The sequence below is a fragment of the Platalea leucorodia genome, assembly GCF_965183815.1.
Source record: "Platalea leucorodia genome assembly, chromosome: 3".
Classification (NCBI taxonomy): Eukaryota; Metazoa; Chordata; class Aves; order Pelecaniformes; family Threskiornithidae; genus Platalea; species Platalea leucorodia.
Window position 1 is genome coordinate 61,725,124 of NC_138825.1, and position 19,846 is coordinate 61,744,969.

The window sequence follows — 19,846 nt, forward strand, 5'->3', positions numbered from 1 at the left end:
CACACCATAAGCCCAAGAAAGGTCCATATGAGAACATACTAACTAGATCAGCATTTAGACTGGGCATATTGGTCTTCAGTGTTTTTCATAATTGTTGACAAATTGGTAAGTACAGCCCAACAATGGTATCTAATGGTGCAGATTATCTCCTTGCGTTTTAGGTAACTGGTTCTTGAATGGATAGACTACCTTGACCATACAAAGTCTACTTGCATAGCATTTGATTATCATGATATTTTTACCGTCGGTATTTGTACACATACTTCTAAGTTTACACTCCAACACCGTAAGTTTTACGAGGAATGATATAAAAGGACTAATGAGGACTGTTTATGAGAACTATTGTGAGGGCTAATATAAAAAACTGAACTACAAACATGAAGACAATTAAATTATAGAATCATGGAATCATTAAGGTTGGAAAGGACCTCTGAGATCATCGAGTTCAACCATTAACCTAACTGCCTGGTCCACCTCTAAACCATGTCCCTAAATGACAAACTATAAAGAACAAATTGCAAGTACCACAGAAGAGCTTCTTTACAAGAAAAAAAACAAAACAAACCAAAACAAGTTTCCCTTAATTTTCACCAATGGCTATTAAGTAATTTATGTTTGTGACTCTCAACGTTCATGTTTTGATAACCAGATTCTCGTTTAAGAACTTTTTTTGTTTTCAAAATATGCAAGATTATTTTCCATTCTGCTGTCATTGTATCATTCCTTACAATGAATTCTGCAAAGGAAAGCTAATAGAAATCTAATGTGAAATACCATGAATTGCTAAAAGACCAGATTCTATTTTTTATTTTTGTTGTAGTTTGGCTTGATGCCTGCTAATAGATGTTTCTTCAGGTTTTCACATATTTCAAGTGAATAAACACAGTAGCTGATTAAGATAAGAAGCATTGCAGACCTCACCCTAAAGATTAAAACTCTGGCCAGGCTGAGACGTCTTCTCACTAGAAACACACACACTACAGTAAAATATGAGGAACGCTCAAAAAAATCTTTCATGCCACTATAATCAAAAGCAATCCATTTAAAGAGGAAAACGAAAGCTTTCCTCTGTGTGTTAGGATTAAAAACCAGGCAGATTATGGATGGATGGGTAGGTAGAAACAAGAGTGGATGTCTGGATTCTTATGGTATTTTAACTGGCTCTGCCAGTTACTGAACAATCCCCAACAGGATGCAGTAAACCTAGCTGAAAAGAGGGTGATACAGCAAAAATGCTGTGTTCCCCTTGGCTCAGTTTTTGGGAGTGCTGAGAATGCTCATTTCCCACCAAACCTCTGGGAATCTGAGGTGCTCTGAACTCCTTCCTGCAAATGGTACCATGTCCTGCAGAAAGCATGAACAGTGCTGGAAGAAAAAGTCTTTCAGTGTCAGTCCTTCCAGGAGAGTTTGTGCATTCAAGTTTTTTGCTGGAGCTCAAGTCAATTCTTAAGTACCAAGTCAGGATTCACATGACATGGGGATTACAGAGACAAAAAGCAGAATACAAAACCCTCTTCCATTTCAAGCATTACTGGGTGAGATCACAGTAATCTGCAGAAAAAAAACACAAGTTCAATATATAATCGCTGCCAAGTGTACACAGCAACTCTTCCTTTATTGTTTAAGCCTTTTTCCTTTCAGAGCACTGAACAGCAACGCTGCAGCACCATGCAAGTTAAATCTTTTAAAGGCATGGGGCAGAACTTTGGCTTCCTCTGACATAACAACATTGTTTGGCCAAGACACCAACTTCCAAATAGTTTCTGTTTGGACATGTGGGGAGGGATTTTCCAGAGTGCTCAATAGTGATGTATCTTGATTCGAGGGGGGGAAGTAAAACTTGCACTGACTTTGGTGGGACCAAATAAAATCAATGTTATGCAATCCAGTTAAAATGGAGGAACCACTAGACTATATATAACTGAACATTTACTGAAGAGTTTCCTTATAACTTATTCCAAAAGCTGTGCAAAACTATTTCAAAGTTAAAGCAGATCTGTCTCAATTTTACCATTCCTAAGCATAAAAAAAGCAAGTGGCATGCTTGCTATGAATTTTTTTTTTTCAATCACATTATTAGTAGTTATTTTTCTTTACTTTCTTGGAAAAAAATTTCTTTATTTAAGAAAATTCTTTTTAGAAATAGGAAAATATGGTGTAATTTTCTTCTTCAAATTCAGAATATTTATTATGTCAGAAAACTGATTGAGATGATAAAGGAAGATAAATATTGTGAAAAGAATAGCTTTAAAAACTGGACTCTTCTCAGCTATATTTCTGGCATCTGATACATTCCATTGCTATGATGTGCTATTCAGAAAAGATTTATGCAGCCAAGCACAAGGCAATTTTTTTCCTAAGATCTTGAGTTCAGCTATTGATTATATAATTAAACTACCAGTCACTCAATTCTGATATTCTATAAACAATACAGAACAACTTCAGATACTTTTGTTAAGGGTAGTAGTCAAAGGAGTCAGTAACTACAGGAGTTGCCTAAAAGAGAGTACTTGTATTACGTACATCAACACTGCTGACAACGGTGCGAAGAAAACCACCTAAAATTAAAGACAACTGACTAAGCCAGACAGATTATTTGCAGGTAACTTCTAAGTTACTAGTGGTTTGCAAAGGATTTAGAAACCACTAATTTGGTGTTATCCACATGTGAAAAATATGCACAGATTTTATTAGAGGGAGGGAGCGTATAGAGAGAAAGATGTTTGCCTTTTTAATCCTCAGTACTATCTTCTGATTGCCATGTGCCATCAGAGAGAAATTTGTTATTATTCCAATGCTACTTCTACCATTTTGACTTTCACTGAGACCCTTCTGAGAACGCGGAAGAGTTAAATGCAATTCATTCGTAATGCAGTGAAATAATCACTTAACAGAACATTAATTCCCCATACGCAAAGACAGAGAGAGGGAAGCCCTGACTGGTGGTACTGTTGCTATACAATGTCTTTGTCAGTTCCAGTGCCAAGATTTTAGAAGCCTACCCAATTCAAAATAAGATCAAAATACGAGAAATCATGGAAACAATACACTGTCAAAATCTGACAGGTCAAAGAAAAAATGCCTACATTTTATAAACTAGTTAGTTACATAATAAATTGTAACCAGAGCAGCTGGTGCACCCAGCACATTGGATGTACCAGGCTTACACATGGAAGGGAAGGGGCTCATTTTCTTTATAGTAATACTTCCTTTAAATATTTTTATCAGTCAAACAAGATTTTGGTTTTTTAAAAACCCCACAACTTCTAACTCATTGTATGAATGATGCCTTTGTTCAACACCAGCATTTCGCCCTTTTATTTTTGTATGTATGTTACAGATATGATTTCTTGAAACATAAAATTCTCTAAACTAAAGTTAAAATCCAAGATGAGTTGAACACAATTTGGGTGATTTGTTATTCAAAATATTGGATAGGTGGACACCCATACCCAGCATGAAATCTCTTAGTTATTTTAGATTTCAGTACAAAAGACACAATGTTGGTGTTCCTTTGCATATGTTTAATGACTCAACAGGCAAGGTGATTTCAGCATTCTCTGTGTACTTCCAGTTTGTGTAAAGTGCTGTATGATGTATGACTAACATACTTTGGAATTGGAAAATATTTAGACACAGAATTAGTAGAAAAAAACAGTAAAAGATTTAACATTTAAACCTGCTTATAAGCCTTTCCTATAAATTCAAGACAATGAGAAAAAAAACAAAAACCAAAACCACACTTCACCTCACTCCTCACACCACAAACCCAAAATCACTGAGGACTGAGACTTGTACAAATGCCTCTGTGATAACTTCAACCATGAGGTCTTTTTCTCCACCTAAAAAGCAAGTTCTGATAAAAAAATGACTTCAGCTTCATAGTATGGATTTGTCACTGCACAGCTCTTAATGAGAAGATCTGTGAGAAGCCAGAGCATGCATCTGAACAAAACAAACTCTGTTCAAGATAGGGAGTTGCAGTTTTCTGTCTGACACCCATTAAGAAGCATATTCATGAGGGAAAAAGCTGGAATTGGAAAAACTCTGATTGCATTGCATCCTTTCAAAAATTAGGTTAGCTGTATGACGATCTTTTCATGGATCTACCCTGTGTTCTGCAAGAGCTAACTCTTGCAGATATTTATCCCTGAAAAAAGTCGTTGTTTTACAATGTACTGGAAGACAGTTGGACTACTTCAGGGATATCCAGAAAAAGAAATGGTTTCAAGAATGGGAACTAACTTTCTGTCACTCTTTAAAAGAGCAAAGTATTTTCCAACACACACTTTTTCAGTCTACAAGAACTTTCAAAAAAATACTTTCTCTGAAAATACGCCATGCTGACACTTCCATAGAATATTAAGTATCTTACATCTTAATTGATATAGCTGTACTTTTGGGGTATTAAACAATCATCTGAGTTACCACCATGGTGGCCTCTCTTCTCAAAAGTGACTATATCTGCTACACTGGAATTTGGACAAACCAGTAAATAACGGAAAAGATGTTCAGAAATTACCAAAGGGAAAATTCACAGGATGGGAATTGGTGAGCATGTTTGGGGGCTGAAATCTTGAGGACAATTAGCAAAATTGTTTCCAACTAAGAAATTGAAAACAGTCAACATACTGCTCAAGCTGCTGTTGTCTTAGACAATAGGATTAACAACGGCAACATGAAAGATGAGAAAAAAAGGAGTACAAGTTCACAGCGGCGCCAAAAAATTATGACTGGAGTTGGGTTTAGAGTGGAAAGCAGCTTGATTCTTCAAGAGAAGGACAATAAAATGAATTAGTGTGAATGATACCTGGAGGCCAGACTACCTAAGCAGAACTCTAACTATGAATTATGTACTTAATTTTCCTGTACTGCAGCAAGAGTTAGAGCTTAGTCCGTCATTTACAGGAACTGAGCAGACCAGCAAGCACTGAATCCAGACAAAACAAGAGGTCTTTCTGGAGTCCCTGCCTTCCCCTGATATGAGTGCCTATATTATCATATTTAGGGCAGGAAAAGTAGTTTTGGTTCCATGTATCACAGTAAGGGATGTACTTCTCTGATGTAACTTATTATTACGCTGATATTTTAGTTAACTCTGTAGAAAATGTCTATAGCTGAAACACTTTATTTTCCTCTCATGAGAGAGAGATTTTTCTCTTCCAGGATGAGAGGAAGAAATTCTGAAACAGTACAGGTGAATTATTTAATCACAGGTGTTTCTATAAAAAACCTTAACAAGGAATGTAATTTCTGGGTGGATCTTCTTATTTCTTAGTACCTTACTAAATTGTAGCTAAAATTCCTTCACTTATTTTTTTTTTTTTCAAATTCTTGTGAAGTAAGTGTCATATATGTTTTTCTTCATTTTAGTATTGTCCATACATAATAATACATGGGGTAAGTATATCTATCTCAGACATCTCTGTGCTGTAGTTGTAATAAAAATGCAAATTTTAACATTTCAGTTGTCCGACAGTGATAACTGAGGCCTTGATCTAGTGAATACTATGTGTTACACCTTATGCAAATCACTTAAGCAATGCCATTAAGTAAGCAAATCCAATATTCTAGCAAAACAATCATGTTCATTCACTTTATTAAAAGCAACTGACAAATACCATAAAGAATGAATTTCTTTACATAATAACCTCTATGAGAGGCAGCCTTCTGTAAAGTGCAGTCCAGATGGCCACAAGTCATTTTGGGGCTATTGTTGGATATACCACTGAGCTAGATACTTTTATTGTCCATTGTCACAGACAATATTGACAAAATGGCAAATTGTCATTTGGCTATGTTTTTAATTTTTAACAGTGAACAGAAAAAATGAGGCAAAAATAAATTATAAATGGATTCTAAAACCTACATAAAGACAGGACCTTCAGTGAAAGGTACATTCTTTAGAGAAAGGTACATTCTTTAGCCTATCTTCTAATAAAGTAGTGCAGAGACGCTCTAAGATGAAGTCCTAGTCAGCTTTGAACTTCCGTGATGTTTCATGATATTCCGTTTGGGTTTGGCTACAGGTGCATATCAGAGGAAGGGAAAAAAAAATCACTGTGCTTTTAAGGCAATATTGTTATGGTTAATGCAATAAGGTTCAAACACTTTAACGAAAAGAATTATCAGCACTACCAAAAAATTATAGCTAAAAAAGTAAACACAGTTAATGAGAGGCAGCTTCCTGTGAAATTCATTCCAACAGTGATTTACTTTTACATTAATGAACTGTCAACTAAGGGAAATATAAGAAAGCCAACTGGTAACTTTTTCTCTGCAAGATTTATATGAACAGAAATTCTAAACACATTCCTCAAGCCAACAGAAATTTAGATACTAAACAGAACATAAAGGATTGCTTTTGATTTGTTTTGCTTAAGCTACATTAAAATTCAAAAGACTGACAGAGAAAGGGGAAAGAATAAAAATACTTTGGAGCTATTCATTAAATATCCAGATTCCTTCTGACTAATCTCTCAATTACACATGATGTATGTATGCATGCCTGTGTAAGGAAAAAGACTGCCAGACTGAATACTTTTTTCAAACTTTTTAGGTTTTCTGAGTTTTTCCATAACTTTCAGAAACATGAATTTCCATGCAGCACTCTCAGTCACATTTACCCTGCTCAGCAATATATGCATGCTTGTTCGCACCCCAGGGACACCACGGGAGAAGTTTCACGAAGCGCCCGTAATAACATTATAAAATCATCCCCCGCCTCCCCGCCGTACGCAAGGATTGTGCTGACTGGCAAGGTTAACGTCTTGGCACTTTGGTTCTTGCTGTACAGATGGTAAGAGAGAGGATGATAAGGGAATGTGCTGACAACCATTTCATCATTCGCTTGGCGATAGGATCTTTGGCCCTTGTCTGGGGTAGACAGTTTCAGATCTGTGGTGAAAAAACACACTTCCTGACTTGGGCCGTTCAAGATAAATCCCAATCCATTTTCACAGACAGCAGCGTGACCAACTCTTGCTGCTAGCGCGGGTGGCGTTAGCAATACTTCCCACCATACCCCCTTCCCATCTCTTATTAGGCTCCTGAGCCTGCAGGGTCACTCTAAAACTCTTCCATAAACAACAGAGGACTTTAATCCCTCCTTTATCTACACAGGCCCAATTAAGGAGCATGACGGACAAAGATGATCATATACTGGAGATCATTATCAGCCATCCGGGTGAAGGACCTGCTTTCAGTTTTATTCTTTTTTCTCACCTCTTTTTCTTGATGAGTTAAAAACAGCACAAACCTTTGCTTTGAATCACCACTAAAAAAAAACAAATTAAAATTTCAGGGACTATAATAGAATTGAAGCTTACTCTTCGGTGAGCTCCTGGGGATTGATTAAAGCCCTTTGAGGACATGGACATGTGACTACAGACACCAATGCACTTTACTGATGGAGGAACAAAAGGACAAATTCTCACTCTGGCATTAGCTACAGTCAGTAATTCCATGATAACAGCTGTATGGGGCATAATGCAGAAATAGTGTAATAAGAATTGTAGATGTACTCATGGCTTTATGAAAATAAATATTTTCTACACCCTGAATAAAACTAAATATGGTTGCATGGTAGTCAAAATTTAAAATGGATATTGACTCTTACATAATTATGTATCTATTGATGACAGAAGAAGGTAAAAACTCCTATGAGGATGTTGCAATCTCCTCAAAATGTGCAAGTGTTCAAAACCCTGGAAGTCCAGTACTGACAAGACACTTGAATACTAGATTAGAAAGTAATTATGCAAACTGGAATTTGCCTTTAAGGTCACAAAAAACCCCTCCAGTTCTGCTCCTGGGTTACTATAGAGAGCACAGTCAAAACCAAGAAATAGTACAATATCGAAACATTAGACATTTTGCTATGAGAGCAGAAAAGCCAAAAAGCAAGGGGAGACTAAACTGAACACTTTGTGAGGTTACACACATCTGAAGCAACCAATTTTTACTTTTCATACTGAACTGCTGCTTCCTTATGTCAGATAAAAATGAGGCCATTGCAACAGGACAAACACCAACACAATTTTGTAGGCATAGCAAAAGCACTGTCATATTCCAAGAAGTGCAGTTTCCAAAGGATCTCCTCATTTCCCAGATTTTGAACCAAAATATATTCTATAGGGCAAAGATGAAGGAAGCACTATAGAAATTAGGGAAGTATGGAAATCATCTACTGCATTTCCCAGCCCCAAGGAAAGAGGGCTATAGATTTAAACCATTTCTGGCAGATATTACCATACATTCCCAAGGACTGAGATTCCCCAGTCTTCTCTGGCAATCTATTCCACTGCTATCTATACCTTTCAGTGAGATGTCCTCCCCTCATTTATCTTGCTGTAATTTAAGCCCACTCTTTTTGCCCTTTCAACTGCCCAGAAAGATCAGTCTATCCCTTCCCGCTGCAGCTATCTCTTTAAATATTCTCAGTTCTTATGTGTTCCCCCTTCTGCTTACTCTAGACCAAAAAAATCTTAGTTCCTTCTGCCTGCCCTCATTAGTTATATTTTCCAGAACTGTGCTCACTCTTTTTGTTCTCTTTTGGGCTGAAACCAACAAAATGTACATACAAATGGAAAGTTAGGAACATCTGAATCTCAGATAAAAGTAGATTTAACTAATTCTGTTTAAAGCACCGCCATTCTAGCATCTCAGCTTCTATACAGTCCTTTCACTGGAAGATAGGCAAGCTGTTTACAAGGGAGGCAAGATATATACTCATCGTTACAGGCAGGGAAATTGAGGCACAGCTAAATGACTCACTCAAGGCCATCAGGGACGTCTACCCCAGGCAGGGACAGAAACCTGCCAAGTTGCTTACTGAGCTGCTCTGTAACTTCACCCCATGTCACAACACATGACCTGAAGCCAGTATGCCAAAACGGTTATGGTTGCTGAGATTTTAACTAAAGTACATATTATAATTTATTTTTTATTTTTATGATTTCTTTCTGTCTTTCTGTTTTAAGTGTCAGAGTCCATCCATTGATTCCTCTGAGGTATCAGACCTATATGTTGGGATTACACTCCACTGCTGCACCTGCTTGTCAGTACCTCACTGATCAAGCTGTGGCTAAACAGTCTTTGCACAGACCATCCCACTCCTGTTCTAAGTTTTCTGCTGTGTAATCCTTCTCCTAAGCTTTGCTTCTGAAAGCAGTCCAAGTCCTGTAGTTCTTCTGAAGTTAAACTATAAAAGTATTACTTTTGCATTTTTTCCATGTCACAGCATGATTGATATTTTTATCCTTATGAATAGCCCCTTAAATAATCCATAAAACCTGTACCTGATGATCTTAATCCCTCACTTGTATGTAACCTCCTCTAGGCAAAGCTTAATAAGCCCCAATAGCTTTCTAAGCTTACAGCTCACTAGTGAAGCTGGATGAATGTCAGGTTTTATGATATTTCTACTGTAACTTCAGTAAAGCTTAAGCTGCCAGAGAGATTATGGATACCACATGAATCCATGGCCAAAGTGACCAATAGCTTTTAAGAACACAAAATAAAAAATGCAGGAGCAGCAGTGTTTCCCACCTTGTCTGCCCTGCTCTATTAAAAAGAACAGATGAAAAATTGCATTTTGCAGCATAACCTATGCTTTTACATCAACATAAAAAGAAACATGAACCCTGGGGGTCTAGAGGTAAATACTGCCAAATGACAGGTTGCTGTAAAGGTAAATGTCTCCATTTCAGTCGAGTATTAACAGCAGACTATGTATGATTTCTTTCACTGTGGAACAGCAAACATTTGTCTATTGAACCTGGCTGTTTCCAGTGTACCTTATTTATCTACTCATCATTCAGGCAGATAGGGAAATGTCTTTTCCATTTATTGGAATTTTTGAAGATTTCAAATCTTTTCCAGTTGAAGCAAGAAAGAAAAAGCCTCCAGGGGCACACACTTGAGACGTAAAAGACTCAGATTCAGGTCTCTGCTCTGATTCCTGTCAGAGACCTGGTTCTGAGTCTCCTACATGTCAAACCAGTGCCTGAGAAAGAAGCACGGACAGTAACTATAATAGAGGAGACAGAATTAGCTAGAACACTTTGGCTGCTTTTACAAATCCAATGGCACCTACCACTTTATCACTGAAGTAGTTAGCCAGGGGCTTATATGATTTTGTAGAAGTGTATCTTGGAGTTTGGCATAGGGCTTTTGACCCATCTCCTTGTTCAGTACAAGCACAGGTAGCAATGGTATGCTGCAATTACCTGAACGCACAGACGAGCTTGAAGCTGGCCTTCTCTGTCCTCACAGCATACTGGCTAGGACCTTCTGGCTCATGGGACTTACTCTTGCTATGTCACCTGCACTTTCAATAACTAAACTTTTATCAAGAGGAATTAGCAAAGACAAACGGTCTTTGGCTCTTAATGTTCTAGTCACCAGATAACAGCCCACAGCAGCTATAAATTAGAGCAGTTTATGCTGAGGATGGCAGCTGCATGGCCCAGGATCATATGTGGCCCAGGAACACAGGGACACAAAGGCCATCAGCCAATGGAGCTGCAGGTGAGAGTCGGGTCCAAAGTACATTTCTGGCTACACAGTCTAATGGAAATGGAAAACACCTAAAGTGACATGAAACTGGAAATTGCTACTGTACAGCTACTGGTTTAAAAAAAAAACAAAAACAAACACTGCACTTTTTATTTAGAGAAAAAACAATATCAAAGAAGCTAGAAACTCTTTCTATATATAAACCATCATTTTTCCAATGGCAAGTCTGTAACAGCAAAACTACCCATCTGATATGGAATTAACTGAGCACTACAAGCTGCTCCAAAATTTTCATATGCTCCAGAATAAACTCCAGAGGTTTTTTTCCAGTAAAGCAGCTGGAGCTCCTAAAATATTTTGCACTCTAGTGGTTAGGAAAAGACGTTTAGTAAATGAAATCTCTCATTCCTATGTTTAAAGAAAACAGTCAGAATGCGTTACATTACTCTGTACTCAAGTGTCACTACAGACCAAGTTTAAACTGATTGTTCTTTACAGTGTATGATGATCTTACGTACATATAGCTTGCTGAGGAACGTTTCTATGATTTGAATCATAAAAGCATTTAAAAATAATAAGCACACTACAGTTATTTTACAGCTTTGAACTAGAGTGAAGGGTTACTGAATACATAATCTACAGACACAGACAGTACTGTGGAAAATGGAAGAACTACATGATTACTCAGTGTTCCAACAACCAGAAGAAATTCAAAAGAGAGGTAGGTATTAACGAGGTAAAAGCAAAGGAAGGGCAAAATGAAAGAATTCAAACAAAAAAACCCCACAAACAATTAATAACAGCAAAATGATAAACAACAACAAAAAGAAAATTTGACAGTAGCAGAAAATATGACCCAACCTATCAAATCACAACTAATAATTGTAATGCACCACTTTCATCAAAATGTTATGTCATACATAATTCAGTCATATGTAAGCATAATCCTTAGTCATCAAAACTTTGGCTCCTGGACCATTTATTTAAGCGAGAAGATAATTTGCTGACTTACCTGCTTGCTGCATGCATATAAAATATGTGGTAAACAAGCAGAGACAGTGCCGCAGCTTCCATTTCCAGTGATAGCACCACATTTCACTTACATGAGACATCCTGTGGAAAAAAAGGCAAGCAAGAATTCAGGGAGCTTTACAACAAGCCAAGAAAATGAGAAAATACTGGTTTTAGTCAAACTAGTAACTATCAGTAAATAAAGTAGCACTTGAATATTATGGATGGCCCTAGTGCTGCTTAAACAGAGACAGAAGTCTCTATGCTTGCTAAAAAGGGTCAGAAATGATGTGCCTGGTCCTTCGCAGACAGCAAAGCAGAAGACTGGTCAGCGCTGGGCTTCTAAGCAGGTAGGTGTGGGTGGTATTTCAGTAAAAGAAACAAGCAGCACATATGGTGACAGTCTGAAAGAGTTAAGGTGTAGTGCTTTTTTTGGACATTGCGAAGTTTTACTTTACCTATTTACATATACAAATACATTTATGCTGTTTAAATATATATATAAAATACATACGTATTTGTATTAACTATATAAAGATGGTATGCGAGAATTTGCCTCTGCCCTTAACCGGCCTTCCCATATTTTTCAGTGCTAATATTTTGATAGCTACAACATTTTCTGCTGACAACTTTAATGAAAATCCTGAAACTTTCATTGCCAAACTCTAGGGGCTCATCTGTGCTGCCAATGAAGTCAGGGACATCTTTATTTTCTAATAATAGTTTAATAATAAAAATCTTTATCAGTTATAACTTGAAGTTAAAGTTTCCTTTGCCTTGAAGCATACAGGACATTTAACGGCTAAACCAAAATGTTTCCTCCATAGTGCGCAGAAGAAGAATCAAGAAAGACTCGTAATAAATTTGGTCAGGTTTTTAACCATGTATCCAAAATCAATGCTGCTCCATTACATTCCTGTATCATTTTATTCAACAAGTTAGCAACAAGCAAAATCAAGCAACAAGTAATGAAACACAACACGCATTACTTTGACCAAGTCCTTCCCCTCCTATTTGGCAATGATAACTGGCTTTTGTTCAGTAAGATATTATCTACTTATACTGGGAGAAAATCTCTAACAGAATCCTCAAAATATTTCACAAGTCTATTCCCAGCAACAGTATGTGAAAAAGAACCACAGATGAATAGTCATGAAGAAACACCAATGAACACAAATGTCTTCCAGGTTAGTGCATATTAAATACAGAAAAAAAAGAAAGGTATTTGGAATGGCCACCAGTATGATTTATTCGGATGGAAACGTGAAAGAGGTATGTGAAAGAAAGTACAGAATCCATACTCAGTGGCAAGAAAAATTAATTTTCTTAAACGTGGGAAAATAGTCTTTCTTCTGCTCCACAGACATCGCTGTGAACCTGCCAGTGAAACCTGGGGACAAACGTAAATCTTTTCCGAGTATCAGCTTCTGTTTCTTCCCAAAATGGAGTTCTGTAATGTAGACAAGCCAAACTTAATGCAGCAAGATAAACCATTGTAAAGGAACAACTAATGTTTCAGTTTTAAAAGTAGCAGTTCATCAAACCACTCCTGTGGGCTATATGCCAATGGGCCCAGGTAAATGGCACTTCAACAGATTGCTGCAATCAGTTAAGCTTCCCTTCAGTGCACTGTTACACAGCACAAGTACCTGATTGCAAAAGAAGTCCAGTTCTTTATGGCTAGTTGTGTCAAATTGGGAATTTGAAGCTGATTTATTTTTCTGAGATATTGTAAAGTCAAACTTAACAAGCGTTGAAGACAAGCACAGAAAACACTGGGCTCTGAAATACAAGAATCTCTTTGATGAGGCCAGCCACACAAAATAACTAGATTATCAAACAATAGAACTATTGTCCTTCAACTTAATGACCCAAAAATCCCTATTAAAATCTCAGACAACAGAATGCTGAGGTTTGGGAACAGTTACTCTTCAATATATATAATTCATAAATCCACAACGCCCTTAATATTCATTTAGAAAATTTACTTTGAACAGAAGTCCTTTTAAGACATGAAAACAGTTATATGCACATACAAACACACATAGCATGCATATATACTCACAGAGTGGTGAAACGGAAATGTTGAGGATAACAGCATGACATTCCAGAGATATATACAGAAGAATATTGCTGTTTCTGATGAAGAGTTTGCAGTTACTGACAAGATACATGCAAGCCTGCAGCATAATCTACCAATGCAAGCCTGTAGAAGTGGCTGCATTACTGGTTTTTGTTTGTTGGCTTGTTTTGAGCGAGCACGGTTAAAGTTATCAGACTAGGAAACAGTCACAAACAATTATTTATTAATTCAGAAGAAATCTGTGTTGGTTTTCATCATACTGATACATTTTCCGTGTGTTGCAGCAATCATTACTTTTGATGTCTCTGTGAACTTAGCTGAACTTTTTGCTCATTTAATAGCTGGAGAAACCAAGACACAGTTTTTGAGATACTCAAGGAAAAATAACATGACATGTTTCTGCTGTCCAGGTCTGGAGTGAATCTACCCAGTCACATTGCCTTTAGTGCCTTTCTTAAAGAATCTAAGATTCTGCATTAGTCTGAGAGAGCTATTTAATTTGGCCAATTTCTGTTTGTCAATGTTTACTCGCATTGCGGTAATGCTTACAAGCCAGTACTCCATGGTGTTAGTTTATAGTCTGTTTCCTCATCCTCACTCTTGTAAAAAGCACAAGTCAGGAAAGATTTCAAGAACACGCATAATCAACAACAGAGCAGAGCATAAATAAGTGCAAACAACAAGGCAGAAAGAAGTAACTATAAAGATTTTTCCCCAGAGAAAAAGGCTAGATAGTTATACAATCGCTATAAAAAAATATACAGTTCTCCACCAAAATAAATAAACAAATATGTAAAAAATAGCAAACCTGTCTCCTGCACTTACATTCTCTACTGCTGAAGGACAAAACTATTTTCTTTACACCACATCATCTCAGTTGACAAGAAAGAAAGGTTTATCGAACTCAAACAAGAATGACCACAGAAGCATGCTACCAAAACACTTCACTAATGCAGGCATCGTGAGTCAGATCTGTTTCTTTTGGAGAGGGCTTTTGAAGATCTATGTTACAAAGCACAACCTCTAGCTGAGTGCTGTAAGTGAGTGAGGAAATCAGTTATTTACATGTTCTTGAGATCTGCCATAGACAAAATGCCAAAATTCAGAAAGCTGACTGCTCGAAGCCTAACACTGTGACATGCGTAACACCCCTGTTCACACAAGCAGTTGTCAGGGATGGGAGTCAGCTAACCTATTGCCAACAAAAAGGCTTCTTCCATACCAAAATCCATCCCTGATATTTTTATAATGTGACATCCCAACTGGCAGACAATTACAAGAAAGGAGACAGAGCAACTGATAAATACTTCCCAGGCATTAAAAAAAAAAAACCACCAAAAAACCAAAAACCCACAACTTAGTTGCAGATATTATTCACCTGTTAATACCCACTATGTTTATATTTATTTTAAGGTTTATTTTATTGATTATTAGTGTTAATTAACATCTAGAACTGAACCCAAACAGCATATGAATAATTAAACAGAAAAATTAGCAAACAGTTCTGGGCTAGTTTATAGCTTATCGAGGGATGATATGGTCCCCTGCTACAACAGCACTGACTTGATGGCCCAAGAGACCTCTTTGGTCTTGTGTTCCTGTTTTAAATAGTATTAAAAGGATGTGTTCTGTCATTTAATATTCATCAATAGCACAGAGAATGGATATCAGCACAGCAATGTACTAAAACACACCAAGAGTTTAAGTAAGCAAAGCAGTCCATAACAAAGATCTCAGAACATATGTGGATTATTTCAGTCTTTAACCCTGGATAAATTAAAATTGCTGAACACTGTTCAGAGTGGGTTTTCTTCTCTATTTTGTTTCAATTTAAATGAAAAAGCCCTGTTCTGTCCCCAGCTGGTAACACACTAGCAGCTCTGAACAAATCACTGTAGATTGTCAAACAGAACCAAAACAACATTTTACACAATATATTTGGGGACTATTAGGACACCTATGGTAGGAGCACATCCATTACAGCTGCATGTAGTCTCACAACAGCAATCCCTCTTAATGCATTTGTTTTTCCACAAAAAAAAAAAAAAAAAAAAGAAAAATTAGAAAATGCCCTTCTACGGAGTGTTATAGAAGAAATAGTAATTTTTCTGTGGACTGGCATTATTCCATTGTAGACAGTGTGTGACATGGCCAGCTATGCACTCGAGCTACCAATTCAATACAGTCCAGTCCACAGCTACTTTCATTTCCTATAACATAGGGAGACAATGATCTTATTCACAATTCATTCCAGAAGAGCAAAATAGACATGTAATTTATCTAAACCATAAATGGATGGTAACTTGACATAGATGTAGCAAGACTCTCACTAATTTAATCTTGAACTAACTACTAAACCTTTTACTCTACATGCCAGCAGCCAGCTAATGCAACATCATCACCTTTTAGGGAGTATACAGCTCTGCAAGAACATAGACACAAAATGTGAATAATCCTGGCGCATTTCATTTGTATACTGCATGGTCTCAAAACATGCAATACATATTTGAATACACCATCTTCCTTGTCCAAAGCTTCGGCAAAGTTCCCTGGAGTAGGATGTGAATTCTGCCCCAGGCAGACTGATATGACTCTCTTTGGTCTTTGACGTGACTAAAGCTATTAAGGAAAAATGTTGCTGACACTTTAAAATTAAAAGAAAGATAACATCAATTCCACAATTTTTTTCTCATATAGGTTGTAAATAAGAGGATTTTAAGCTTAATCGCTCTTAAGTGGAACTAAAAGTGAAAGGCGATTACAGTTTAGTTCCTGCAGGTTAACAGAGGAGTCAATTTTAATTTTGAAACCCTTACTTTAACCTGTAGTACACGAATCTCTTGAAAGATGAATTACACAACGCCACTTAAAACTTTCATTTTGTTAAGCATTACTTGTTCCTAATTATTCTTACAGTGAGCCTTGAAAACACCCTCACACTCATCGAAAGGGATGAAAAAAATAAGACACTGCCTTTTAATTAAACAGTGCCGCTCTCTCAGATCCGTCTTAATCCCGTGGCTTTCCTCTCAAAATGAACTTTTCCCAGTCACGGGCAACTCATCCTGGCTCTTTGCAACTCTGTAGCACTGCAACACCAGGCCTTTATGAACTCCCCCTCATTTCTGCCTTAACTTCACCGCGCACCGTTGGAAACCCTACCCTTTTCCCCTTGGCCTGGCTCCCTCCAGGTCCAGGCACAGGTCCCCTCTCTCACCTGGCTGCGAACGCGCCGGCGAAACGCCTAACCCCAAGCCTTAGTACCTTGCCTTACCTTCGGTGAGAGCCTGTCAGCAAAGGCAACACATATCGGGGAAGGCGCCCAGGGGCCACGGCAGCGGCCCGCCCGGGCCAGGTGGGTACGGACGGGAGGGACGGAGGACGGGCGAGCGCCCGACCCGCCCGCGGCGCCCCCGGCCGCCCCTCGCCCCCCCGACGGCGGCGGAGCCCCCGCGCTGCCGCCTCCGCCGTGCGCTGCAGGGAGGAGCGGTGGGGCTGGGAGGGTTTTACGGAGCCCGCCCGGCCCTCCCTCGCCCTTTTTCCCTACTTGTGCTGGCACCGCACCTGGAGGGCTGGGAACGGTGCCGGTGGTGGACGGGGCTCCTCGAAGCGAGCGACCGCGGCCCCGAGCCGAGGCGGGGCCGGGAGAGCTCCGGGGCACCGGCGTTCACAGCGGGCGGCGAGCGGGGCCGACGGTTTCGCTACTTGCCTCCAAGCACGGGGAAACTCACCAGGGCAGCCCTAAGGACGGGATCACAGTGCTCTGAAGAAGGCAGCGGCCGCCCGGGACCCTGCAGGGCAGCCGCCGGCAGACCCGGAGCCCGCACGGGGCAGAGCCCTGCCTGCCCTGCCTTCTGCGCTCCCGACGTGAAACTCCCTCGTTTCCCCATTCCTTCAGCCCTACCTATCTGCACAGCTCAGACCTGACATTACTCATCACCTACTACGGGAGGGAGGGGTGGCGGCGGGGGGGAAAGCCCTGCCTATCTCGCCCGGGTTTCTTGCCCCACGAAAGAAACCGCGGGGGTTACCAGCGCTCCCCGAGCGCCGCGGGCGGCAAGCCGCAGCCCTCGCCCCGGAGTCCGGAGAAGAGACTTACGCGGTGACATTACGGGGCGGCTCTCCTCCGGGTCTCAGCAACCATCCTCCCCCGCTGCCGCTCGCTCTGCCTCTGGCCCGCTCCCCCGCGGGCTCCTCGCAAAGGTCATCGCCGCTCGCCCACCTCGCTTCCACGCCCGCCCCCGCCGCCCCCGGCGGCCGGGACCGCGCCGATCCGCTCCTCCTCCGCCGCCGCCGCCGCGCTGCCACCCCGCGCCAGGACCTGCCTCTCTCGGCACAAGTCCGGGAAACTTCGGTGCCGAGGGCAGCCGCCCCCGCGGAGGGCAGGGGCCGCCGCGCCCGCCCTCGCCGCCCCGGGGGCTCAGGTGGCGGCTCCGGCCCGGCCCGGCGGCCTGGCCCGGCCCCACCCGCCCCGCGGGGGCAGGACGGGACCCGCCGAGCCGCCGCCGCCGCGCCCGGGGGGCCCCGCGCTCTCCTCCGGGGAGCCGCGCCGCGGCACCGGCGCGCCGCTCTGGGGAGAGGGGCGGCTACCGGGACCCCGCCGCCTGCGACCCCCGGGAGGGGCGCTTCCCGGGCGGCGCCACACGCCACCTCTTGCCCGGTCGCTGCCACGCAGCGCCCCGGCCCACCGATCAGGGGCTACCCCAGGGGCGCATAGTCCCCAAGCACATTTACACACCCCCAGGAGAGGGTAGCCACAGGCCCGAAGCCGTCCCCGAAGGACACCGGTCACCTCTGAGGAGGTCCGATCCCCGGTACACCACCCTCGGTAGTTGTACCTCCCGGGCAAGCAGCACCTTGCAGCATCCCGGGGGCAGCAGGTCCCAGGGGGCAAACACACCCCGTGCATCCACCACACTGGACGCAGCAAATGTAAGCACACACAGGCCTGCCCACATGCCTCCGGGAAACAAACCACCGTGCTGTGTCCCACGGTTGCTGACACAGACCCAAAGGCACTTAAATTGTGCCATTTTTCTCTGATGCACACAATGCACTATACTCGGGGTAGAAGATAGGTAGGCAGAGGTGATGCATCTCTGACCCATTTTCTGAAGTATGCAAGGCTTTATGCTGCTCGCACATGCAGTGCTGGCCCACACCTCACTCCTGGGGAGCATTTTTGGAGGATGGTAGTTTGCACCATTTGCTAATGATCCCGAGTTGCTTTGTTCAGTTAACATCTGTAGAACATGGTACTGCACTACAGCTAGGTAGGAAAACATTGAAATGATAGAAAGGGAAACACAGCAAAACACAAGATCACAAAAGAAGTCCAAAATTTTCACAGTACTCCTTGGACCTGAGCTGGCAGGATTAGGAAGGATGGGGGAAGAGAAGACTTGGCGTAGTGAATCATTCAATGAAGTTACCAGCATGCAATGGCAGTTAAAAGCAAACAGAGTTCCTATTTAAAAAAAAAATAAAGAAAACATCATTAAATTTTTCATGAACTTTCTACTGAACATTAATATTCACTCATTCTGCTCAATTTTTATGGTCTGTCTTTAAAACCAATAAGCTGTAGGCTTGCTTTCATTGTAACTTCCTGGCACTGAACACAGGCGCAGGAGCCGCTGGGACCGGGTTAGCCAAATCTACCTGGGCAACTGCGACTCGAAGGCAGTACGGACGGCTTTGTACACGGTCAGCCTTTTCTCTGCATGAAAAGCTCGGTATGCTGAGTAGGTCCTGCACTGCTTTCCACCCTGCGTCTGGGTCTGGTGTCACACGGGGGATCCCCCCAGGGGACTGTGGGAGGCACAGGGAGGGGTAGGTGCCAGTTTTCCTGCGAGACTTAGAGTCAACTGCCCTATTGCTTTCTGTAGCAATCTGCTCTATTTCTGGATAAAGTCTGCGTAGATCAACTTCATATTGCATTTGCAATGAGTCCAATGTGTCAATGCACATAGGACTTATTCTATTATATACAGTCAGTTTGCGCTTGGGCAATAAACCTACAGATTCTCACCGCCTGGGTTTATTGTACACACGCAGATTGCATTTACCTCACATGCACAGCAATGTTTGTGCATCTAGAATGCATTGGACTTGCTGTACATGTGCAGATCAATTGAAGATTAAGCTCAATATCTCCTGGGCATATTGGACCCGCTGTGTATGTGCTGTACACAGTAAGTCAGGAGCATCTGGAAGAAGTCAATCTGCTGTTTA

General features: G+C 41.0%; 1 protein-coding gene across 1 annotated transcript in view; it reads right to left on the bottom strand.

Moving 5' to 3' along the window:
- ADGRG6 (adhesion G protein-coupled receptor G6) overlaps nucleotides 1-17,835 on the bottom strand; it is a 112,754-nt gene extending 94,919 nt beyond the window's left edge. The window contains exons 1-2 of the mRNA XM_082305888.1: nucleotides 17,712-17,835; nucleotides 11,531-11,631 (exon numbers count right to left, since the gene is read on the bottom strand). Coding sequence (XP_082162014.1) covers nucleotides 11,531-11,630 — 100 coding nt within the window. The 5' untranslated portion in view covers nucleotide 11,631; nucleotides 17,712-17,835. The remainder of the gene's footprint in view (nucleotides 1-11,530; nucleotides 11,632-17,711) is intronic.
- Between the last annotated feature and the right edge of the window lie 2,011 nt (nucleotides 17,836-19,846).